The following is a 26,532-nucleotide window of genomic DNA, read 5'->3' on the forward strand; positions in this document are numbered from 1 at the left end:
ATGCGCCGATTACAGATCTTTAAAAAGTCTGACCTTCTGATTCCGATTTTTGCTGATTTGCCTGAAATGTTGCTAAATATAGCAAGAAAGTCCCTGAGTTGGCAACAGAGGGGTTAATAACGGTGAACATGCAGATATAACCTGGTGCCTTTGTCAGTCAAAATATTTCACAGCAGAACAAAAGCAGACAACGATCAATAAGATCGTCTTCAGATGCAAGTATCGGCTGATCATCAATCTCCCAAAATTTAGAAAATCAGGGTTGATTTATTGGTGCACCCTTAGATAAAAATCGGAGTATCAACACGAAAACCTCATTGTTTGTACATGTTAAGCCTACGTTAGCTGATTCCTGTAAAAGTGTCATAAAGAAGTTTAAAGACTCGCCACTTTAAGAACGTTTTATTTGTCGTTTCAAAAAAAAAAAAATTGAATACAATAAAAATAAAAAGCAGTTTCCTCCAAAAAAAAAAAACTTGTTTCAATGCAGCAATAGGACGGTTAAACTGATGAGAACTAACATGGTGATCACGATGCGCTCGCCAAACCTCCGCTCCTCCCTAGAGGCCGGCGGCGGCGTCTAGAGAAGCTGCGTTAAGCTAAAGCAACAAGGGAAGCAGAAATATGAAGAGGACAGTAAAAACACTTTTGAAAAAACAAATCCTTAAAATTTAGAATCGCTAATCTTTTCACCAGAAAGATTAAAGACTAATCCAACTAATTCACATGGAGTTAAATCTAAATCCCTTATAATTAACGTTAGACTGAAGAGGTCGGCTCCCTTTGAGGTGCGACCTCTTCCTGAAATAAGGCATCAAAAACGGCTGCAACACCAAGGTTACACATGCATTCAGCTACTACGATAGGAGCACCGTGAACATGGCCGCCACAATACAAACACCTACAGGGCTGCAGAGGGAGGGAAAGAGTCTTCTCTCTCTTTACAAACACTGATGTCTGCTCCAACTCCGAGAACAGGGCGGCGCCTCTGCGGCTGCACAGATATCGCAGTGGAAATGTGAGGTTGTGTCTGTGGGTAGCTGCGGTAAACGGTGATATGTTCAGAAGGCTGTCTGAGGAGGCAGAGGGGAGCTGGAGAGAAGGATGACTAGCAGGGAGAGCGGAGGAACAGTGCAGGTTGGTGCTTATGTGAAGGTCAGCCCAGCTTCGTTGTAGACCTTGAAGACCTTCTCAATGGCGTTGACGTAGGCGGCCGTCCGCAGGTCCAGACCCAGGTTGTACTTGCTTGCTGTGCGCATGATTTGCTGCAAAGTCAGAAGTTACAGCTTATTTATTTTTAAAATAAGAACAATAGAATCCCCTACAGTATTATAATGTTTCTATTGATTAACTGATGCAAAACCAACTAATAAGCAGCTTTAAAAAAAGAAATTATTTGAAAATGTTGCTCTCTTGTACTGGGAAACAGCAGATAGGACTCGCTAGAAAAATGCGTAGATTCCTACACATTTTTACTTCATAAATCAGGGATGTCCAAAGTGAGGCTTGAGGGCCACTTGTGGCCCTCGGAGTGATTTTGTGTGGCCCCCCTCACTGCAATTCATATCAGCTTTTACTAATTTCAAATGTGGCGAAATATAGCAAGCGGTTTGAAAGAAAATGACCCAAATGTTTATTTATAAAACAGAATAAATTTGTTCAATCAAATTCTATATTGTTGAGGCTATAAAACATGCAAGCTGGGGAAAACACACACACACACACAGACAGACAATGTAAGGAGGCAAGAAAGCACTCTACAAATACAGGAAGAAGGAATCCATCTTTACTCCTTCAACTTTAAGTCACACTGGATTTACTGAACATTGTAAACTGAAACCTGTATGGTCCAATAAACAAATTAATCAGCAGTTTACTATTCAATGCTGCCTTAAATGATGTTTTTAAAAGTCTTCTTGCAATTCTTTAAGGGTTTATGAAGCTGCAGCAAAGCGTTTCATTTAAAAACTGTTTTGTTTTTTAAATTGAGCTTTTCGTTCATAACTTCAGCCTTTGTAACTGTGGTGCCAAACTCACCCGGGCGGACCGCTCCATGGTGTAGGCCAGACCAGAGTGAACAATGTCCTTCTCTGAGGCGCCCTGCAAATTAAGATTATTAGACACTAAATTATGTAACTTTGGAAACAAAACAAATGCAACAGTTTTTTAAACCTAAAACATCATAATGAATGGTTAACATTAGACTTCGTTAGCTTGTGACGATGTGGCCATTTTCTGGAGACAGTATTTTATGGTACAGATCTTTTAAAATGTCTACGTTGCTTTAGCTTAGGTTAGCTTAGGAGAGCAGACGTTACTCACAGCAATTCTGGCCTGGAAGTCGGCGGTGGGAACGATGGGGATGGGTCCTCCCTGCTTCCCAAACTTCCTCTCCAAGCTCTCCTGCACAGACACTGGAGGGAGGCAACAGGAAAAGAAGAAAGATGTGGATTAGTTTTAGAGCATTTTAAAATGCTTTCATAACAAGGAGACAGTTACAAAGGCTGAAAGGTAGAAATGACCAAAGTTGCAGCATTTATTATCCCTGAAAAAAAACAGAAGAGTTCTTCACATGCTTCACGGTAGAAACATTTGGCCCACATTGCTCACCGTGAAACCAAAAATCAATACAGATGTTGGTAATCTTATCTCTGGGATGACAGATGTGAATCAAAATGCGGCACGGTGACACAAAGTGGAACATCGGGTCACCCAACCCAGGGCTGCATTCTTTATTATAACAAAGTCGTTGTTTTCTGTATGAAAATATACCAGCAACACGTCTGCATTTTATATCTGGAAGTTCAAGACAAACTGGTTCTACAAAGTACATTTTATTCTTCTCTATCATACATAGTGAAACATAACTTAAACCCGATATGATTGGCTGCTATGCAAAACAGAGAAGGTATAAATAAGCAGGAAAAGCCTGAAAGAGACACCAACACTGTGGAGCTACCTCAAGCACTGGGTAAGCGGATTTCCATTTACTTTTACATCTTTGATTACATTATTATACATGTTCTTGCTGTACAACACAGGTACAGACCAAACCAAGACAATCATAATTTAAAGAAATAAGAACTTTCAGAACATTGAAACATTAAAAAGTAATCATAATACTACTAAACAAAATAAGTAACCAGTTTTGCTTTGAAAAAACCTTAAAATTTAGAAAAAACAAAAATAAGGATATGAAACTTTTTCACCATACCAGGGAAGCAACAGCAAAATATGTAACCACTGTTGTTCTCTTCAGAACACAAACAGTAATCCTTTACCACAACAACAGTAAAGGTTCAAATTTAAATTGTTCATATGCAGTAACTAGCTTTTTGAGTTATATTCTGAAGTTTCTCTCTGTGTTTTCAGGAAACTACTGATACAGCTATTAGTCTGTTTTTCTTCACCACAAATTACTTTGAAACATAAACAGTAAAAGATGGCCGAACAGGTAAGTAAAGCTAACTTTATCTGAAGCCCTGATCAAGTAAAAAAAAAAAGCAGACGCAGATGCAATCTCTGACAGTTTGAAATGACTTAGTCCAAATGCATCATACACTATGTTACATAGAAAATTAAACTGACTATTTTTAGTATGCCAAAGTACCACTTCACTTATAATACAAGTCTCTTGTCTTTTTTTTATGTAGATGCCTAAAAGATTCAAGGTTATTGGAAAATCACCACGGTCCGAAAAAAAGGAACGGAAAAACCAAATGAAAAAGGACCCACAGATGCTGTTTGTCACTCTCCGTAAAGGAGAAGAAGACAAATACATGTTTTACACTGAGTCTGTAGACGAATGGCGCAACACTATACAAGAAGCCTTCTCCGATCCAACTGATGTTTGCTATACATGGAAAACAGAAGCAGGCACCATTATGTTATATTCTACAACTGGATTATGTGTGATTCATGGCAAAAAAACAAAAAGGGACAAATTTTTGAGCTGGTTTAAAAAAATGGTTGGTCAGAATAAGGGTGAAACTGACAAACCATGACAACGGCAGTGCTAAGTACCGTATACAGTTTCTAGTCATTCTTCTTCTTCTAATGACTTTTGATGTAATATTCTACTGATAAGTCAACCCTTTAATATTTTTGTCTCAACTTTTCCCTGCCCCCCAACCATATTCTGGAGGTTATGTTAGGATTGCGGAGCGTTTTGTACTCACTGAGAAGGTGGTAGTTTGAGTCTCTCTCGTACTTGAAGGTCAGTCTCCCATAGCTGACATGATTGAGATTCTTCAGCCACTCGAAATACGACACAGTCACACCACCAGCATTCAGGTACATGTCCTGCAAGGAAGAACATCATCATCATGTAGTCCTGATCGTTGTTGTGAACAAAATGTCTTCTGCAACCAAAGATATGCTTCAAATTTTATTTGATTTCTGTTCAATAAAAAGTTTCCTGTGAAATTATTGCCTGTAAATTATTTAAAACTACAAACAGGAGCTTTAAATAAAAACACTTTGCATTAAAGGTTAATAAATACTATTGAAAATGCAGTGAAAAAGTCACTTCTTCATGAGTAAGTAACTCCCTCGTGTGTTTGTCTCTGTTTATATGCATATATAAATAAGGTTAGCATTAAAAGTAAAATAAACACTAGAAAAAAGTAATCTGCTGTTATAAAACAAACTAAATGCATTTTAAATAAGTAAAACATAATGAAAGTGAAAACAAAAACATTTCTTGGGCTCAATATCCTACATATTCTAAGACAAATAAGAAATAAAAATCCAGAGTACAAAAAATTGTGTCTAAATAGCTTTGCTTTCACAGCAACTCTCAACATTAACAGGGTTAATATACGACTGAAAATCTGACAGCATATATTTACATGTAACAATCCACACAAAGACAGATAATTTTCTGTCTTTCCATCTAAAGAAAACACCTTCTGGGAATTTTTAATTCAATTAAATCACCATCATTCTGAGTCCAGGTAAATTCATTTCTGATGCAGGTAGCGGTTTGTGATTTGTTTAAATATTTGAACAGGGAAACATGAAACGTGAATTACCTCAGACTAAAAAGGTGCTAGCTGCGCAGAAAGAAAGCCATTCATCTTAACTGAAAAAAACTAAAAATTGTAACCAAAGTCTTTTCTTCAATGAGTGCAGAAAGAGACAATGTGACAGACACTTGTCGATAAAATGTGTACCAATTAAATTATGAAGGCAGATTTAATTTTGTTTAATGTAAGTAAAATATCAGTGGATTCCAAGTCTGCTCACAGGAATAACCATGACGTTGTTCTCCAGGAAGACCTTGTCTGCATCTGGGGTGGTGGGTCCATTGGCTCCCTCAGCAATGATCTGACAGAAACAAAAGTTCATCTTTAATGTAAATTCAAAAGAAAACATCAACTATTAGTGGAAACGAGTGTTTTACCTTCGCCTTGATCCGGCGGGCGTTGTTGCGTGTGAGCTGCTTTTCTCCAGCAGCAGGAATCAGGATGTGGCAGTCCGCCTCCAGGATGTTCCCATCGTAGGGCTTGGCTCCAGGGAAGCCCACAATGGTGCCATGTTGCTGCAAAGAGGGGAGAACAGATATATTTTAATGTTTATTCACAATAAAAGGTCAATCTAAAGTAAAGGAAGGAGATGGCGTTGCTGCTGGTACCAGTTTGTAATCCTCCAGCTGCTTTGGGTCGATGCCGTCTGGGTTGTAGATGGATCCATCAATCTCACCAACGCCCACACACTTGGCACCGAACCGGTGCAGGTACCTCATGGAGTGGAGACCCACATTACCAAAACCCTGTAGAGAAAAGTTATTAATAACTGATGGATATAGAATTATGACATTAAAAAAAATCAATTCTCTTCAACAGAAAACAAATTGAAGCTTGAATCAGCCTAACTAAATTCAAATACTAAATACTTTGGTGCCCTCTTGTGGCCAAAGTTGGTTCCAAATTGTTCTACTGCTTAATACAGTTAATACTCAGTTCTTTATAAGTGCTGAGACTTATAAATGCGTTTTTAAATTTACCTTCCAGCTACAATATAAATCATTTGACAATACCAGCTTAATAAAAAAAGGTGCATCAGTGAAAAGTTGTTTCTTTTAATTTATTTTCAAACGTAGAACTCATCCGGCTCAACTCCATTCAAAGAGCCACAGATAATAAATGACTCGTAACGTCCAGAATCTATTTCAGTCATTATGAATTTTCATTATGAGTTTTCAATCAAGTGTTTTCATAAAATTAAATCTTTTGTGCTCTTTTTCTTTTGTTAGGAACAGAATGAGGCATTTGTTGTCCATCCAGCCTCTCTGCTGTACAGCCAGATGTTACGTTTTCTCAGCTTTGGATCAGTTATGTAACCACTGAGGAAGGTTTAGAGGACTTCATGCTTCCTTTACAGAAATGCTGATCTCATTTTCCTGCAGCACTTGGCACATTCCCACACTGCCAAAGGTACCAATATGGCGAATAGTCAAGAGGAAGAGGAGAGACGCCACACCCAGTAACGCCGATGAATGCCTTAGCAAAGCAACCTGCGCCTCCGTAAAGCCTCAGTGATGCCAGAATGCACCGACTCACAGCAACGCTGCAATAACACTAAGGCTGCAACCAACGATTATTTTAGCAATCAATTATTCTGACCATTAATTGATTAATCGAATAAAGAAATTAGCACATTCTGCAGATTTTTTCATTTAACCAACTAAATCTTTTCATGCTATATTGGAAATATATTGAAAGAAGCAAATAAACAGTTCAATTCCTTTTTTAAATAAGAAAATAAATGTTTTATTTGCTGAAATCCAAAACACAGTACAAGAGATCTGCTCGATTAATTCTCATGTTAAATCTCTAGGAAAACTAATCTAAGAGTGAAGTAATCCTCAGACACAAACAAGAGGATTAGGTTTTTAAAAAATCCACATCAGGATTCAGCTGTTGTCTCCACGACTTCACTCTCAGGAGCTTCCTCTCCGTTATTCGTCACTGAAACAGCCTCTCTGCAAACGTCATTCTTTTTCACTGATGTTGTAAAAATAAAAGTGTAAAAACTGTAGAATCTATCAACCAGATAACTGATATTTGAGTGAACCCAGAAGTCTATGTGGATAAAGTAAAGCTGCAGCCACCCAGCAGACATTTTACTGAGTGAAATGCATCAGGGCGGCGTATCGTGTTGCATTGTTGTCTAGAGAGCCGATAATTATAGAAGGCATTCTGGGAAAACAGCAGAGGCCACTGCTGAGGGGTTTTCTACCCATGTGTTGATGTTTAGCGGGTCTGTGTGCCAGAAACCCTCATTAGACGAATAAAAGTGAGATTCACGGAGAAAGCTTTCACTGTTTGCATCTGCAGAAACTTCTCCTTACACACTCGATACAACGGCGTGTGTTTCAGACAGAGGGGTGAGTTTACTGAACACACTTTAAACTTGATGACTTTTCAACCAAAGAACAGATTTCTAACTCAAATTGAGCTGCAGAAAGCTGTAGAGGGAGGCTCTTCCTTCCGTTTACTCATTCCTCTCTTACTGAGTCATCGTTTTCCATGAACAGAGAAAGGAAACTTCTGACTGTGGTTTTCAGCGATCCACTGCCCTGCCGAGGCATTCGTTTAACCAGAAAGTTCAATGTGCTTTAGGGAAATTTTAAATATCATTACATTTCATGTTATTACAAAACTGTGCAGTTTGAATATCAAGCCCTTTCAAAACCTTGAAAACACCAAATTGAAATTCAAGCATGTTCATAGATTTCAACGAACCCTGTGGCAGGCCTATGAATTTTATTTCAACTTCCTATATGACAAAATGTTATTCCTTCATTCTGTACAGTTACCTACAAATATGCTTTTGTGTTAGATCATAATGTTTATAGTTATCTCACCAGTACCACAAAACATCAGAATAAAACTATAAATCCATGTCGCCCACACTAACTTACAAAAATAAAAACCCTAAACGGTGAGCCTCAGCGTACCTGGATGACGAAGGTTTTGTCCTGGAAGCCCGGCGTGAGGCCCACCATGCTCATGTAGGACGCCTCGTTGATGAAGTTCTCGATCCCGTGGAAAACTCCACGGCCGGTGGCAGAGATGCGGCCGTGGATTCCTCCCTGACTGATGGGTTTTCCTGTCACACATGCATGAGCGTTGATGTCCTAAGAACACATGCAAGGAGGATCCGATTACATTTCCTTTTTATGTACAAACACAGCACAGATATGGACCAAATGTTACAGAAGTTGGAATGAATGGTGGAAACTGTGCAGTTTTTAGGATTTTTTCTGCTGTTTGGGGATCGGCTCTGACTTGGGTGCTGCATGCTTTGCATACTGAGACTGCTGTTCAATTTAATGCACTGCCATCTGTGCAGAAAGCATAAAGCTCAACAAACGTCAGTACAAGCTACCCACAATCCTCTGCTCTCAGCTACCCTGCCCAGGAATCTGTCACCTTTACAAACTCAGTCAGGGGAAACTGGACCAAAGGGGACAGGAGTGCATTGGCTTAAAGGAGAGGAAGGTTAAACAGTTTGTCATAATTCAAAGTTTAAAATATTTAGCTTGCTTATTACTATTTACAATTATTTTTGACATATTAATAAAAAGAGTGAGTGATTTCTATAAACTCTCCATGCTATAAAAGGTGTAAATTTTGCAAATTGAAATGTTAGAGAGGGAAAAGTGTAGTAACCTCCTTTCAGCCAGCTCTGGATTCGGTTTCAGAAGCTGCTATAAGGAGCAAATAAAAAGAGGAGGAATGTGTCTTTGGTGAGCTGGGAAGGGAGGGGCAGGAAATTAGCGCTCGTGGTTTACATGTGACTCATTTCTTGTTTTTAATTTAGCCTATTTTTAAAAGGCTTCCACCACACTCGCCATCCAAATCGGTTGTGCATGTTTGAGAACTCACGGTGTGTGCGATGGTGTTGGCGTAAGTGTCGGCGATCCAGGACATTTCCCTCTCTCCGGTGCTCATGTCTGGCGCTGGGACATCGATGCCAGGTCCTGGCGAACGGAGAGGAAGGAAGGAAGGAAGGGAGGGAGAAGTGGAGTTTCAGTAAGTGGTGCAGGAAAACTCCGACTCACAGAGTGACGGCGGAGTGGAGAAAAGATGGCCTGTATGCTTTAAACTGCACAGTGAAAATGATCACATTTCAAACTGGATGCAGACAAATAACCAAGAACAAAACGCTCTAATGTGTTTGAACTGAACACAGCAAATATTTGCCTGTATTCAGTGAAGCTGCGTAGAAGCAATCACCAGAATGAACCAGCGCACCGGATTTGTTTGTATATGTTGAAGCTAAGGACATTTAAGAAGAAGAAAAACGTATGCATGCTTTTCTTCTTACCAATTCTTTCCTTTTGATTTGTTTTTCACGTTTGTTTGAATCTCCGTCTCACAGGTTTGTGATTTTCTCCACTTTGATCAAGTAAATTTATTTACTTGGTCCACCTCATTAAATGTGATCATCAATGAAAACTCGATTCATTTTAGTAATTTTATTTAAAAAGTTAAATATTATTCAGTCTCTCCAGGGTGTTGCAATGTTTTTTTATGATTGTTGTGGCCTAAAATTACTGATTTTAAGCACCTTTTTCAAAAAGTTGCAGTCCAAGTTGTGACTTTTTTTAGCTTTATTTTCGGTCTTACAGAAAAGTTAAAATTGCTCCACATAACTTTTCCTTTTCTTCTCTTTTTCTCAGCAAGTTATAATCCCTCTTTACCTGAAAAGCCCCTGCATCATCCTCCTGCTGCTGACCTCTGGTCTAATGTCTCTTCCCTGACTCTTTGCTCTTTCTATCGTGACAAAGATTTACTTTAAATATGTAAAAAGCAACAATGAGCACAATGTCTGCACTGAAATGAAACAGGATTGGGTTTATTTCTGCAATTAATTAACTACCAAGGAATGTAAAATAGGTAATGATCTTGTTAAGTAACTTAATATGATACACTTGATTGGTTAAATGTGCAGCACGTAACCAGGCAAATGTTACCGTTGAGCAACACATGCTTTAATCTTACAGGTTCGGCTTTCAAGAAACGTAGGAAGTTAAATCAGAAGTGGATTGGTCAAAATTCAGTGATTGGTCAGAGGGGAAGGAAACATTGCGTTGAATAGTCAGATTTGCTGTAGAGTTGCGATGACTGGTGAAAATAGCAAATCCACGTAAGCCTGTTGCAATAAGAAATTAATAAATGAATCATGTGATAAATTAAAATGAGTTCAATAATTTCCTTTCTGGTTAATATGTTTTGGTTCATAGAGACATAATAATCCACTTTACTGATGGTTTTGAGTGCAAGAGGTTTTTATTTCTGTTTTATTTGTTTCTTTAGTTGTGTTTTATTATGGATATTTAAAATATAATCCAGCTAAAGTGTTCTTTAAAAAAATTAAAGTTTATCAGAGAGTGAACTTGTATCAAAATATTACTTGTAAATGGTCTCTATGCAAATCATCGATTGTTGCAATAATTAGAGGAACAATTTATCATCCAGCAAAATATGTTATTATGACAGGCCTATGTCCATGGAAAATTGGCAAATGATGAGTGAATTTGCAATAATAGTTACAATCACAACTTCCTGGAGGGACTGATTATTGGAAAGTTAAATGGATGAAAGAAGATGCAAAACATCTGAACTGAACTGCAGCTCAGAGCACAAAGATCCTCCTTTCAGGTGGAGATGATGGTTTTATTTCTCAGCAGGATTTAACATCCTTTTGACAGCACTTTTATGACTGGGTTAATGTGCTTGATGGACCAGCAAATGGACCTGATATAAACCCCAACAGAGAATCTATGGAGTCAAAAGAAAGACGAGACACCAGACTCAATGACGCAGCAGAGACAGAGATGCGTCTCCTCAAAGCCACGACACACTGATTCAGTAACTCATGCAAAAAGAGGTGCATTTACTAGGCAGCCTTTTCAGCAGGCTCACGCTTCTTTACCCAAAATCTGTAAGAATGAGCTTCTGTAAATATTCTGAAAATCTAATTGAGGTTTTCATTAAATTAAACAAAAATTTAGAAACTTAGACTTTATCCTGAATAAGCAGAGAGAGAGAAGAAAATGGAAATATCATTCACATCCTTCACACTAAGATTTGAACCCAGTAAGCCTTATCCCAAAGCAAAAGGTTTCAGAAACTTACCAATAAAACCCTTTTTGGCCAGTTCAATGGTGAACCTCCTGGTTATCTTCTCCAGCTCATTATCCTGCACAAAATGTTGCATTAACATCGTTTCAAGCAAGCAAACAAACTGCAGTACCATCAGTGCTTTAGGTCACCAAGACACTGCTTTAAGACAAATATTTGAGTCTTCACCTGATGAAGATTTTCACTTTTGTCTTGGATTGACTTTGTGTTACACTTTGAGTTTCATGTTTCTAATGTAACATCATAACTCTTTGGCAAGTTTGCGCCACATATTTGAAAATTTTATGCCCTTCACTCCTTTTTCCATTTTTTCTTTGACAAATTTCTCAACTACATTGAAATTACTTCATCCTTTATGAGTCACAACCTTAACAGAGTTGCATACAAAAAGTTGTAAAACTTGCCATTTAAACACTTATTTCCCTACACATAAGAAAATGAAGTCTTAGCTGCCTTACAGAATAGTTCCTGGTGTTGATCTTTACTCCAGCTTTGGCACCTCCAAATGGCACATCTGGAAAACCAAAGAAAGTTTGTAAAGAGCAAGAAACAGAGCAGAGCAACTATGTACAGAGCAGCATAATTAATACAACCAATGATATAAAAATGCAGTGATGAAACATATGCAATGTATGGAGCTTTAGGTGATGGTCGGCAGAGGTTAAACTTGAACTCTTACCAACGACAGCGCACTTGTAGGTCATCAGAGAGGCCAAGGCTTTCACCTCGTCCACAGACACGTCGGTGCTGTAACGGATACCTGGAGAAAACACAGTAACAAGGAGAAAGTTACAGAAAGAGCCACCATAAAAAGAAAACCTGATAACACAAACCACCGGTAGAAAAGACCAATATCAGTTCTTGTGCTTAATGAGAAGAAACTGTTTCAAAGCTCTAAAACAAGAAAATGTTTTTTTTTTCTGAAACTTTCATTAAAAAAGGGGTCAAACAGATTTGATAGGAAGCTATGAAGGCAGAATACAGGACCCTACGCTGCTAATGATTACACAACACCAGATAGGGGTCAGAAATCAGTCGACACTTGGGTGTACTTTGCTGCACGGGTGGAGATTGAGGGAACCAATCACTGCCCTCCGTTCCGAGCCCATCCCTCAAGCTACAGTCGTCGCTTCCTGTTGTCTGGCGTTTACTACTGTTACTATGGCAACACGTGCCCTGTAATGAGATCATAAGAACCAGGGTGGATGTTTCGAACTACTCCATCTTACTGGCACATTGCCTGTGTGAGTGTAATTTAACAGCAGCTACAGAAATAGCACAACCAGAGCGAAATCCAAGGACGTCCTGCATGAACATGAGACAGCGCGTCGTTTTGTCAAGCTTAAAAGAGTTGATTATGTGTGGTCAGAACCAGAAAAGGCTTCAAGTAATTACATATTTATGTGTTGCTCTCTCTTTCCTTGTGTGTCATTACTGGAAAACAGTTTAAAATCATAAGCATAAGAATGAAAAGGATCAAAAACAAAGCGCCATCTCTCAAAGCGCAGCAGCTGCAGCTCTCCTTTCTTCTTTTCCATTCATCCAAAGATCAGCAGATCAGATTCAAGCCAGAGGACAATTTAGAGCTTGCTGATCAAATTAAATAGTAGTAGAAGAAGAAAAAAAACACACAAAAAAACATGGTTCCCACACATCCAACCATCCGTTTATCCACCCAACATGCAGCCCACCATAGCAACAGAAACTAAAACAGATCTGAAAACACATTCTTCTAAAATAAAGAACAGAATCTGGCTGTTAAAATATCTCGTATCATAATTTAATGCTTCAGTACTTTCATTAAATTAATTTTTATAGTTAAGACTCTCACAGCTCAGCATATTTATGTGTTGACTCCAACATTTTATCTACAGATTATTGTGCAAAGAAGGATTCTTCATAAAAATTTTAAAAAAAAGAAAACTATAGACAAGCATGACACTCTTCATGAGTGTCATACAACAGACTGTCTTCAGTCAGAGGCTTCTTCAGGTATGATGCAACACAGATTGCAACAGGAGATCCTTCATAAATGAAAGCAATTGAAATATTGCAACCTCATCAAAGAGGTCAAAATCTAACCAAGTCAGATTATCTTCCAGTATTTGGTTCTCCAGACGGAGATTCGACGCAGAAACCAAAACTCACAAACAGAGAACAAGAAGAGAAAATAAGAACTTCAAACACACATAAAACAAATTCACTTCTCTATGAGTTACAACATTTAGTTTTCCTCTGGGATTAATGCAGTATTTTTTAATTAAACAATTTCTGTATGTAGTGTTACTTCATGTGTTTTTTTTATCACTACTGCTTCACTTTCGTCATATTCATGCAACATCACTTTTACCAAATGTAGTTATTAAATTATTATTACATTATCAATTTTATATTTCTCCCATCAATGATTATGAAAAAATAATCTAATCTTGGATACATTAAAGTTTAGGTTTCAGAGGATTGTTTTTGAATTTTTGGTGTCATTTCACATTGATTCTGTTCTTTGGGTTGTTTTTTTATTAAATCCTTGTTGAAAGGTTGAAGGTCTTTCTTTTTATATTGTCTATAACTTTAGGTGTTCCTCATAGTTGTGGCACAATAAGCATGAAAGGATATTTTATTTATCAAGGTATAATGTACCCAGATAAAGCTAAAATGCTGATACAATAACTTATTTTAAAAGGGCAACACTTCTTCAAAACCAACTTTGATTAAATTGGAAGTCGAGAGGAACTTATCAGGATTTTCTGGCTCTTTTTGAATTTGTCTTCTTCTAAATAGTGAAGAAAACAGGAGAAAAAATATTTTACAAGAACATATATCCCCAAGTTTTTTGGAATAAACTAGCTTTGTAGCATTTATTGGTCAGAAATCTAATTCAGCTTTTGCAGGACCGACCTGCTGATCCAATCCTGATCTTTGATGCACATCTAGATTTATGTTCTATGTTTTTTTCAGCAAACTAGAATAAACCCACTGCTCATGAGCAAACAATATAAAACATCGCACAGACTTATTGACTGATGATTATTTTCCAGCCCATGTAAAACTGAACATGCACCACCCATATCCTTGCAGGTCTGGTAAAAAGCAGCTTTGTCCAGTTTGACATCCGTCAGTCACCTTGGATCTTAAAGGGGCGGCTGACTGCATGCATACACCTGCACTGAAGTGCAAAAACAACCTCTGCACTTTGTAGTTTGCTCTGAACTTAGCCAAGGGTCTGCACAATGCATCAATCATTAAACCATATGAAAGATAACAACTGCTGCTTATGTTCTTATTATCAACAGATCTGGCCTGAAAGTCATGCTATTGCGTCCCAATTTGATAGTTGAGCAAACCAGAAACAATAACCTGTCGGCTACTTCAGGGGAGTAAAGAAAAATTATTTGTTTAGACCAGCGGTGTCAAACTCCAGTCCTCAAGGGCCGCTGTCCTGCAACTTTTAGATTTGCCTCTGCTGCACCACACCTGAATAGAATAATTAGGTCATTAGCAAGGCTCTGAAGAACTTATCCGCACAAGGAGGAGGTAATTAAGCCATTTCATTCCAGTGTTTTGTACCTGTGGCACATCTAAAAACTGCAGGACACCGGCCCTTGAGGACTGGAGTTTGACACCTGTGGTTTAGACGATGCAGTCCTACATAAAGTACAGGATTTATTTCCAGTAGTAGTGGTTTAGTAATGGCAGGAACCAATGTTCTTTAAAAAGAAAAAAAGTAATTATCTGACACCAAACTTCTCAAGTTTTAGGTCATTTTGTAAATCTTAGAGATTTAAAACAAATACTAATTTATTACAAAGCTAGCTTTAGCGTTTTGTATTAGCAATTAAGTATTACTACAGAAAGTAGGCTTTGATGGTTCAAAAGAAATACAAAGGAAATTTTCTACACTGTCCAGATTTTCTGTTGTTCACTAAGCCTGAATGAACCCCAGAAATGTCAACTTGTTGTAGAAAAAACAGTTTAGGATTTATTCTTACAGCTCCATAGTTCCTTCAACTTTATTTTTGAACACTTTTTGGTTATCAAAAATGGTAAACCAAGTTTTTAAATCAAAATTCCTCAATAAATATAGTTATTATCTTTCCTGTAAATACTCATTCTATGAGAAACAGCCTGAATAAATCACAGAAATGTGTCAACATGAGATCATCACATTTTTATATTTCCTCAAGCTTCATTTTTATACATCTCACTGATGCTGAACATGTCTAACTTCGGGTCCCCCAATGCTAAATAGTGTCAGTGTGGCCAGGTGACACCCAGTATGGTATTTCCACTGATCAAGATTACACATCTGAGTTCCTGGCCAATCAGTCAGTAGCCAAATTCTCTACATATCTCTAACAAATCGGAGAGAAAGGAAAGTTAAAACTTCTGGGGATTGGTTCGACCTGCCTCTGCAACCATTAACTGTTAACTTTCTGGCACATGGGATACAGAAAACCACATATTTTGCTTTAAAACAGGTGTCTTTTAATGTAAACCAGGATCACGACCAGCTCACTGTAGGTTTTCAAGATACAGACAGATTTATTCTAACACCACTGATTTTTATAGACTACTTTGTGACACAGACAGACAATCAAAGTGGTAACTATTCAAAAGAATCGCCCATTACTACTCAGTCATTTAGTAGAAAAAAATATTAGATCTCTGCCTTGTGGCATTAATGGTTAAATGGCAATTTAAAACAGTTTTGATACTAATGCTTTTTAGAGTAAATCTAGAAAATTACAACGCTTTAGGTTCTCTCCCCAGCAATGAAACTTCTACTCTGAAAGACCGACAAACACAAAGGTGTGTCTCTTTTCCCTGCCTCCCCTCCAGCAACTCTGCTGACAAATAGGGGCGCCTATATAAACACCCACCCTCCTCCCCATACGTCACGTCTCTTTTTTTTCAATTAGCCCAGCTCAAATTACTGCTGCTTTGAAACTCAAAATTCAAACCACGAAGCATCCATGAGGCAAAACGTACACAAACAGAGCCACTTTGATCACTAGCAGTACTTCACAGTGAGTCATGTGTTAACATGTTAACACATGACTCATCAGTCACAATGATGTGCCTGATGAGTGAAATCATGGGCCAGCATAAAATATGCAACACTGTAAACTGGTGTTCGCAACAAAACATACTGGTACAATAATCCAGGATACTTGAAGCAAGAATATAGAAACACCTACATTTAGTTTACACAACTTTCCAGTGCTTTCAGTGTATTATATTAAAGCATAGTGATACAACAAGTTGATATCAGGCTATCTGTTCCTGCTTCAAGCCTGCAGCTAAACACAAGGGCTGCTTGCACTTTGCCAACTGTATTTTCAAACAGCGTTAGCTTAAAAAGGGTGGTGCTTTAGTTTCCACAGCATGACTCACTGTGTTTTTGCAACTGGAACATTTTCCAGACAGCCAATTTTGTCTTTCTTGTCAGAAATGCAAATATGTGAGCACTCTTTAAGCCGGCAGAGCAGCATTACTTTATGCTCCATGCAGCAGGACAAAACTCCAGAGATGCTGGCATTTTGTTAAAAGGCTTTGAAGCCATTATGATGGAAAATTTTTAGCAATTTTGAAAGCAAGTTTTTAAAATCTCATTATACTTTAATGCATGTAACTCATGACTGCTCACAACCTTAACATGTATTTGACTGAAAGGATTCAGGAAGAGATTTTGTCCCCTTAATGTGCTTACTAAAAATCAGCTTCAAATAAAGTTGCAATGTAAAAGAGGGCTTTGGTAGTGCAATTCTGCTGCATGGTGAAGTTAGTATTTGGAAGACATTTTACCAGGAGGACAGTGTATTTGCATTCATGAAAAAAAGAGGCTTAATATGTGTTATTTGGAAGACATTATGAATAAATATGTTACCACCTGTGTTTCTGCAGCTCACGTTTTTGTTCCAGTTGCTGGATTTATGACAACAATTCATTCACGACCAGCTTCTTATTTGCTGAAGTGGGTGGAAGTTTTAAAAATCCCCATTGTTTGAATTACAACATGCCCAGATTTCACTGTGTCATTTGTTTTATTTACTTTGTGTTGCAGACATAGCCTAAAAGTCAAATTTTGATCTGAGGAACGTCATTAATTGACATTAGGAATGTCTGATTTATCCCGGAGTAGAAATTAATGTATGACCTGATCTGACATGAGAGCAAATGCTTTTTCAACCTGAAAAACTGGAATCTGACATGCTAAAAATGTAGTAAAAGTCTAAATGAAAGCAACAATTAATCCCCCCCCAAAATATATAATTTTCTTATGTATTGACGCCAACGGTTGAGATTCTCACTGTTCAATTCTAGCAAAATCAACTTTTTGGCTCAAAAAAGGTAATTATTAATAACATTATTAATATTTATTCCACCAACTGTACATAAGTAGTTTTACAGCAACATACTTTCTTTCTTTTTTTTTAACTCCAAGTAATATTATTTCAAAGACAGACTTTAATTGAGTGCACTTCCTGGATACTCTACCCACATAAAGTTCCTTGATTTAGTCAAATATCCACCAGATACACATCTTACAGTGAGATTTCTTATACATGTTTATAAACATGGTTATTCTATCATTCTGTTCACCCTGTTGCGCCATTTGAAGGTCAAGTGAATATACAGTAAATGATAGATTGTCACTGGAAATAATTTGCATTGTTCCTCCAAGATATATTTTACCTATTGTAAGTCATGACTTCTCAACTGACTGTATGAAATCTCCTCTAAAAATAAAGTTTGAATCGTCATGTAGCAAAAAATTTATTCTATTTGAATTTCTTACTTTGTAATGATCTAATTTGTTTTTCCTTTTTTTATTTTAATCTAAAAAATTATAGAAGTTGCACATTATGTTATATTTTTGTTTGTCTGATGACAATTTTCACAAATTAAATAAGATGTTCAGATAAAATAGTTACTGTTGAAGTACTGCTACTTTTACATCAGTATAATTTTTGGCTACTCTACTTACCTCTGGCTACAATTGTCATGGCAACATGTAAATAAATGTAGACAACATTATGCTAGTTTTTAATGATTCTGCTGTGGGACACAGCTTTTAATTTTAATATTAAGCTAAGTGTATAAATTACCCAAGAATGTCAAATATATAAATGTGGCAACAATGTTTAATCTACTTAGATGATCTTGGTATCACCTGAAATGTGTTTAATGCTCTTTCAAACAGATCCTACAACTTGTTATCTACATGTTCAAATATGTTTAGAATAAAAGTTAAAGTACAAACTCATTCACAGTTTGTTGCAGCTACATATAAACAGAAAGGTCACTGTAAACTATGTCACTAGAGAGAAAACACTGCTAATTCTTCTAAAAGCTACTGCTGTGTTCACTTAAAATAAATTAAATATGTGAATTTGTGAAGCACTATAAACACCTGCTGGATTGTGATGAAGTTTGTTGAAAAAGCTAACGTCACTGCTAACTAATGCTACATAGCCTGCTAAAGCTAGCCGTCAACAGCGCCAGAAGAGCGGGTTCTGACTCGGTTCTTACCTCCTTTGCATGGTGTCCTGTGCTGGCTGTGCTGGGCGCGGTACCCCTCCACCACCTCCCACTCTCCGTTATCCCTCTTGATCGGAAACGACACGCTCAGGACGTGATTGCACGGCTTGATGATGCGCAGAATGCCGCGAACACGGTGTCTTTTCTGCTCGGAGCTCTCCCTGGTCTTCAGGTCCTCCACCAACTTGTCCTCAACGATAGTGGCACCGCGGTCAAAGAACCCTTCGACCATCTTGAAGAAGTTCGGGTCGTCGGGCTGCTCGGCCGCGTCGGCATAACGGCGGACCCGCATCAGCGAGGACGACACCGGGAGAGCGGAGTCAACGCATCCCGAGGCCAGGGCACTTCCCGCAGAGCGGCTCAACAGCTCTCCGAAATAGCGATACATGACTGAAACAAGCTAACTGTGTAAACAAACTGCTAAATACTTAAACTAAACGAGGACGATGGGGGTGACGGCAGGAAGAGGAGGGGTTGGATGAAAGACACAGCAGCTCCGCACCGTGTCCCTTCGTCTGGCCGAGTGGGAAATAGCATACTGTGAGAGTTTGCTTTAAAAGGCAGCGCGAGCCAGAGAGCTGGCACCGCGAGACAGACGCACGCGGAGCGCGCGCACGCGTCCACTGACAGCGCGCGCTCCCGATTTAAAAGACTCATAAATGCCCCAATCACCTACATCAAATTTACCAGGGGGGGAACTCTTTTTTTAATGAGTGAACAAAACAAAAAAATCCGAAACAAAACAAAATTTCATTACTTATTACACGGGTGTCAAACTTAAGGTCCGCGGGTCAAATCCTGCCTGCAGTAACTATTCTAGACGGCCACATAAAATTAACTTTAAGATAACAGTTGTGTACTTAGATATTATTTTATCAATCAAATCAAAACAGTTTTTGTTTATATAAGACCAGGGGTACGGTCAGGTACTGCGTACCTGATTTAGCGGGGATACTCAGTACCTGCAAGAGAGGGGAGCGGCTGTCTGCTGTAAAAAAAAAAATCACTGGGTGCACCCATTAATCAGCAGTCACTGATTAGTTTCTCTAGAACTAATCAGTTCTAGCACTTAATCAAAGACTTACTTGTGTTTGATTAAGTCAAACACGACGTAATCAGTTCAGAAATAGCCCCCTCCGCCCCCTCATTTCATATTGTTTCTGAACTGTTCGTGTTATGCTAGAACAGGGGTGCTCAATACGTCGATCGCGGAAGATTTTGGGTCCATCTGGGCAGTAGGTGACAAACTGAACGACGCCAGGACGGTGAGACCACCACGTCCTCCTCTGACTCGCTTATCAAAATATTCACCAAGATCCAAAACGTTTGTCACTTTATTAAAGAATAAAAAACGTATTTAAATTAATGACCCACCCCCCCAAAAATAATAATCTCAATAATTATTGTTTCAACTAGGTGTTGCGCAATTCTGTACCTTTCGTTCCATTACCAAAATAATAAAAAGGGACTCAAAGACTGACTGACTGGCAGAACAGAAGTTTAACATTAGCTAATCAACCACCTCTGTGTTCATGAGAGCGCTTATTAATCGCAAAATAAATATCAAGCCTGAAAACCTAATATCGTAAGGGGCTGAATGTTATGTTTTTAACGTAATCTCTGCTCGGCTTGCAGTTGCCACGCAAACAGGTGTGCTTAAATGACAAAGAGAGACGGAGAGTAAAAAGGTATGAGTGGTTTTGAGTCGATCACCTGTTCACGTTGTTTTATCTTTGTGTACCTTTGCTGTGGCGCGTTACAGCCGCTGTAGTTTCTGAACGTTCAATAAACGACAAACTTGGACTAATTACCTCGTTCGTCTGTGAGTATGTCATTGACAACAAACATCAAATAGGACAAATATATTTCAACAAGTGGCTTCTACCGTGATAATTATGTGAAACTAAATTAATTGTCTAATATTTTTTTAAAAATGTTTGGTGTTCTCTGGCATCTTGCTTTGAGCTCAGAGTCTGAAAGGCTTTTGCTCCATCAAGCATGTCATTTATTTTCATCTCTTTTTATGTTGAGACTTTCTCCAAATTGATAACCTCATTGGTTATCATTTATAGCTCCACTGTTGAACATGAGCAGCTAACATTCACAAATGACATTGAAATAAATTCCAGTCCAATGTCTGACTTGAGGTGATTCCTCTGGAACATGTTAGAGGAAAATATCCCAACTTCAGAAGATGTGCTTTTAACTTAACAGAGCTCTGTGGTTCCTCACTACAAGAGTCAGGGTGAGGAGGCGCCATGTCAGGAAGACGAAGTGGAAGCTGCAGGATCTTCAGAACAAACAGGTCATGATGCTAGGCCTACTGATTGTCCCTCTATCTGAACAAAGATCAATATCATCAGTTTAAAAGCTAAAATGAATGGTTATATGCCAGACATGGAAAACTGGCGCACTCCATGCCATGATGTTCAGAATTTAGATCTCATGGCATCTTGTGGTGTCAATATTGCCAGCCAGTAAGCTGAGGGAAATATGGCTCCATTTTGCAGCAATTCAAGAGCTACCCAGTTAGCTTATATATATATATATATATATATGTGTAAAACTTTGTACTTATCTGGTAAGGCACCTGTAACAAAGGAATCGGTGACTATGAATCTTTACAATTAAATAGCGCATCAGAACTAGGTTCAACTCAGGAGGAGCGAGGGAAACAATGTGTTGAACAAAACACATTTATTACACATTTTGACAATAATGAAACAGAACAAAATAGTCAATGTTTCCTTTTGGTAGTCCTAAGTCAAGTCAGTCGAGTTCAATAGTTTTTCCTTTCTTTTTTTTCAGTTCAATTCAGTTTTCAGATCTGAATGTTATATGGTAGCTACCCGGGTAGTGTTAATATGTGCAATCCCACCGATCAAGTGGAACAGAAGAAGGTTCTTCTTTGACGTCGTAGTGGACACAATCTCAATCTGCTCTTTTGGATCCTGGCTCGCCGTTCTTCACACGATGTCTCTCAACACAAAAAAAAACAACCTGCATATAGCAGAAATGTATTTTACTATTTTGTGATACACCATTCTAAGTCATTTCAGTGAAAGTTTATCTTTCACTCCATGTAAATAAAATAATTTACAGCTGCGATAACCAATTTTGTCTTTTAGCTCAACAAAACATCACAACATAATATTCACTGAATTGACATATCTTTTTCTAGCATTCTTCAATTCCGTACAGTGGAATAAATAACTCACTGTCACTAGATACCTCATCAGTATCAGTATTCCAAAAAGAAAAAAAAAAGCGCAATATTAGCAGAATAGCCTTTCAGAGTTAGCCGTAAGCATTTCTAATTTTCATACAAAACATACATTCTTAATCATAAACAAGTATCTCCGATTGTTTTTTTTTCCTTTCAACATTGAACTGTAAAATGAAATCACAATATAACTTTTAATACATAACAGCAAAATATTAGCTTGTGGCTAATCGATAGCTAACGAAGAAAATTATAGCACAGAACTCACCGGAGATTCGCATCAAAAAACAAATAAATGTAATATCAAAAACAAAGTTCTTCCGGGTCCGGTTACACAAGAATCGAAAAATCAACCATAGATGAAAACTAGCTCTTGAAAATATTGAAAATAACACAGAGTTTTGTCAATAAAATGACCACAAAACGTTTCTTCTTCTGGTTATTCTAGTCCATATTCTGCGGCATATCAATGTAGTTTTAGACTACTTGAAACCATTTACTGCCACCTATCGACCATGTAGTGTACTACAGGCTATAATTCATATTTGTTAAATTAACATGGGTTACATATATATATATATATATATATATATATATATATATATTCACTTTCATTTTTTTGTCATAGAACAAAAGTAAAGAATTTAAACTACTTTCACCTCTGTATACGACCAAATAAATTGATGTGAAAAGGACTTTAATTTTAAGAAGTACAAATCAAACTCAGAGAAATTTTAGAGGCAGTATTGTGTAAAATAGTCTGCTATGATGTTATTCCCTCATCAAAACCATGCCTGGAGTGTTGTTTTGATTGTTTCATGCATGTTGGAGAAATCCTTGAATCGCCCGTGGCAACCATAAAGCTCTGCAAAATGCCTGGGTGGATCTAGCACCGCCTTCTAGGACGAAGCTCCTCCTCAGAGCTGCAGTTTCCGAGCTTCCACCTCACAGAGCAGCTCCTTCAGACTAGCCAGCAGCAATTAGCAAACATCTGGTGAAATTGTGCATTATACAAGCCACTTCTTGGTGAAACGCTGGTAAAATGTTGTTAAAAGGTTAATAGAGGAGCGATTTTGTGATGACTTCCTGAAGGCATAGGAGTTACTTAAAGAGACAGAGTCCCAATTTAGGTGTTAAATTACAAAGTCATATTTCTTTCAAGTCACATTTGATACACAAATATTTCTTTCAAGTCATTTCTTTCAAGTCATATTTGATACACATTTTCATAAACAACTGAAGGTAACAGCTATAAAAAGGCACTATGTGGTGGGAAAATACAAAATACTGTCCTTTTAACAGTTTGTTAATGGGTAATTTTATTAAGATATTCTGCCACAACCAGCTCTTTAAGTTTGACACTCCTGGTTTAATATTTTAAACAGCCTCTCCACAGCCTGGAGAGGCTGGTATAAAAAACTGTGATTCTGTTTCAATGTGGCTGAAGCTAAACGTTTAAGTGATTTTTAAAGTAAAACCGTGAAAGTAGAAAAATTTGTGCAAGAGACCCAAATGTTATGACTTTTGTGTCAGGGCATATCACCATAACAAATTGATTTAGTGCTAACTCTTTGGTACAGGGGCAAGTGTAAAAGATGTCAGCTAAGTCTGGACAATATGACAAAAAAAAAAAATTAAGGGTTTCATGCAAGTCAAAATATAATTATTGATTAGTTTTTTGTTTTAAATATCTAAAATACTGCCCAACTGGTTATATGACCTTTTCTACTTTACCCATAGTTTTCACTCCACACGGTTGTTTGTTATTTTTAAGCAGCTCTGAAGCCTCAGTTAACGGTTAGCCCTCACTAGAGTTCACCGTTACTCAACAGGTTAACCGCAGGAGCAGTTAACCTGTTGAGTAACCCGCTGCTGCTGCGCCAGTTACTCAACAGGTTGTTGCTAGGTAACCAAAGCTACCGAGAAGGCCGTTTCCTCTGCCTACATTTTTCCAGAATTCTCTACAGTTCCGGTCTTATCGGAGTTCACTGAAATTACAGAACATTTTTCTATTGATAATTATCACGTGTCTATCGCGATTTATACCGTAATTTATTTAATAAAGTCTGCACTGCATCGCTTTCCGTGATGTTCGCTGTTTTCATGCTCTTTAATGCGTGAAAGCTTAATGCGCGCTTCCGGTCTCTGATGCCCGTTTGAAATCATGACTGCTGACTAGCAGCCACTGACTTACTCACGTTTTGCGAGCCTACGTTTGAAGTACGAGTTGGAGAAGAGTTGCACACCCGTTCCGATGCTCGTTAACATCCATATTTTGGCAGATCCCCGGTCCTTGCTCAGCCCAGTAGCCAGTGGATCTGGCTTCCACTGCCAGGTCAGCCACAGTTCCAGGATCAGGCGGGATCGTAGTGCCGCTGTTAGCGATGCTAACGTTCTGAGGACGATGGTTCCGTTTTACCTCCGCTGAGAGGTTTTAAAAAGCCCGTAAGCTCGGGCATTTTCTTCATCACCGTCTTTGCCGTGCTCCTCTTTTTCTTTCCCGTTCCTTTATTTACAGGACTCCACTGTCATACTTTTTCTTCTTCTTCTTGAAATTCATTGGCGGTTGGCAAGAAACGTTAGGTGAGCATTACCGCCACCAACTCCACTGTCATACTTTCTGTTGTCCGCCATAATGTCAAAAATATTGACTGATGCCCCGCCCCCATGCGTAAGATGCGTCTAATTTGGACCAATAATAATCAAGCATTCACGATAGACGTTTTGCAAAACAAAATATTTTTGAAAGACACGCTCAAAATCCTCTTACCCAGTGATAAAATTATTAATGCTTCATTATTAATGAAGTTTAATATTTAGCTTGCCAACTAAATCCATCCATCCATCCATCCATTTTCTAACACCCTTGTCCCTAGTGGGGTCAGGAAGGGTGCTGGTGCCTATCTCCAGCTAACGTTCCGGATGAGAGGCGGGGTTCATCCTGGACAGGTCGCCAGTCTGTCCAGCAACACAGAGACAGACAGGACAAACAACCACGCACACACTCACACCTAGGGAGAATTTAGACTGTGGGAGGAAGCCGGAGTACCCGGAGAGAACCCACGCATGCACAGGGAGAACATGCAAACTCCGTGCAGAAAGAATCCGGGGGCGGTAATAAATTAATTAAATAAAAAAATTTATATAATTGCTCATAAATACTTAGTTTGAAATGTTGATATCCATAAATTAATAAATAACAAGACTTTAAAAATACACCTCCATGTTCTGCTTTTATAATAGGCTAAATAGCCAAAACTTTTGTCTGTAACTTTACAAAAAGGCACTCCATATTGAAGTGGCCTCCATATTACATGATTGTTGATTAGAGGGGCATTAATAGATGGAGTAAGTCTCTCTTAGGAGACACGAAGGCTTGGAGTTTTAGCACTCATAAATCACATTTTACCATATTATTGAATATTACTCATGTTTCAATTGAATATGTGGATTTGGATAAAGATACTTCGTTTGAGGGCAAAAGCCTTCTGCTATTATTTGTACCCTAGCCAGGTCATTCATTAGCTTACTTAGAGTAACAACAGGGTAACAGTTTTGTACTTTGTGGTTTGATCAAAGGGTCTCTGTGAGGCCTGCTGTCATCAGCACTTCCCTGATCTGTTGGGTGAATGACACAGCTAGATAGGATCTGCGGAGGTCCAGATCTCACTCATCAGTCATTAACTTTCTCCTTAGCACAAATGATTATTGAAGGAGCTAAACTGATGTCTGATTGTTGTAATGGCATGAGACTTTATGTCCTTTCTGACTACACGGAGGACACACTGTTGGTTCAGGTCAAACACTTCAATTATAGTAACCGTGGGAGTCCTAAAGTTCATGAAATGTTGAACTTGAAACCATAAATGTTTATTGGAAAAGGTTACTGGCATATAAATATTTTTCCTAACACGCATTAGTGTTGATTTCTGTCCAAAACCTGCATGAGGGACAACTAGTCCATGAGCTGATGGTGATGGATCTGGGCAGGAAAGATCTCCTGCAGCAGTCTGTATTACAGCATATATGAAGAAGCCTCTGACTAAAGACGCTGTTTTTCTAAGACAATCTGGTGAAGAGGGTGATCCATCATTTTCTTGTTTTTATGTACAATCTTTTATAAATTTCTCACACAAGAAACTGTGTTTACTTACAGCAACAAAAGCAAGAAATTGTGTTCCTTGTGTGAATAAAAGAGAAGCGATTGATGATGCATGTCACTTTTACAGAATTAAAGCAAAGTTGATCTTTCCAGTAGTTAAGTAGATCAGTCAGTAAGCTTTTTAATTGGTTCTGGAGATATAATTGGAGATGCTGCTAGATCAGTGTTATCTGTTTCAGTGCTAGATCAGTGTTATTTGTTTCGGCCTGCCTGTAATCATCCTGAAATAAAAACAGGCTTCACAAAGACACCGACTGAGCAGCAGTGTAACAGAATGAATAACTCTGTTATTCATTCATAACAGAATGAATAACGGGGTTATTAAGTCGTCAACTGGTCAACATGGCGCTAAGTGCTGAGCGTGTCTGCATGAGGCCTGACCCCAGACCTGCACCTGCGGACTCTGCCCACGCGATAAGATTAGATTCATTTCCTGGGATGCAAGTGCA

At 38.3% G+C, this 26,532-nt stretch overlaps 1 protein-coding gene and 2 long non-coding RNA genes across 3 annotated transcripts; 1 reads left to right on the top strand and 2 right to left on the bottom strand.

The window, feature by feature from the left end:
- Positions 1-386: 386 nt before the first annotated feature.
- On the bottom strand, positions 387-19,250 carry glud1b (glutamate dehydrogenase 1b). Its single transcript, XM_032574674.1, has 13 exons — positions 18,690-19,250; positions 11,836-11,916; positions 11,615-11,670; positions 11,151-11,214; positions 8,895-8,989; positions 7,964-8,143; positions 5,636-5,773; positions 5,405-5,542; positions 5,248-5,328; positions 4,179-4,302; positions 2,323-2,414; positions 2,038-2,100; positions 387-1,265 (listed from the first exon to the last, which is right to left on the bottom strand). The coding sequence occupies exons 1-13, from the start codon at positions 19,084-19,086 to the stop codon at positions 1,146-1,148; spliced, it is 1,629 nt and encodes a 542-aa protein (XP_032430565.1). The 5' UTR covers positions 19,087-19,250; the 3' UTR covers positions 387-1,145.
- LOC116727314 (uncharacterized) lies at positions 2,429-3,716 on the top strand. The gene is made up of 3 exons (XR_004340783.1): positions 2,429-2,971; positions 3,373-3,454; positions 3,654-3,716. It is a non-coding gene; the product is annotated as an uncharacterized LOC116727314 (long non-coding RNA).
- A 2,128-nt stretch (positions 19,251-21,378) lies between the features above and the next one.
- On the bottom strand, positions 21,379-22,372 carry LOC116726708 (uncharacterized). Its single transcript, XR_004340653.1, has 2 exons — positions 22,190-22,372; positions 21,379-21,698 (listed from the first exon to the last, which is right to left on the bottom strand). It is a non-coding gene; the product is annotated as an uncharacterized LOC116726708 (long non-coding RNA).
- Positions 22,373-26,532: the final 4,160 nt, after the last annotated feature.

This window comes from Xiphophorus hellerii, chromosome 10, assembly GCF_003331165.1.
Source record: "Xiphophorus hellerii strain 12219 chromosome 10, Xiphophorus_hellerii-4.1, whole genome shotgun sequence".
NCBI classification, from domain to species: domain Eukaryota; kingdom Metazoa; phylum Chordata; class Actinopteri; order Cyprinodontiformes; family Poeciliidae; genus Xiphophorus; species Xiphophorus hellerii.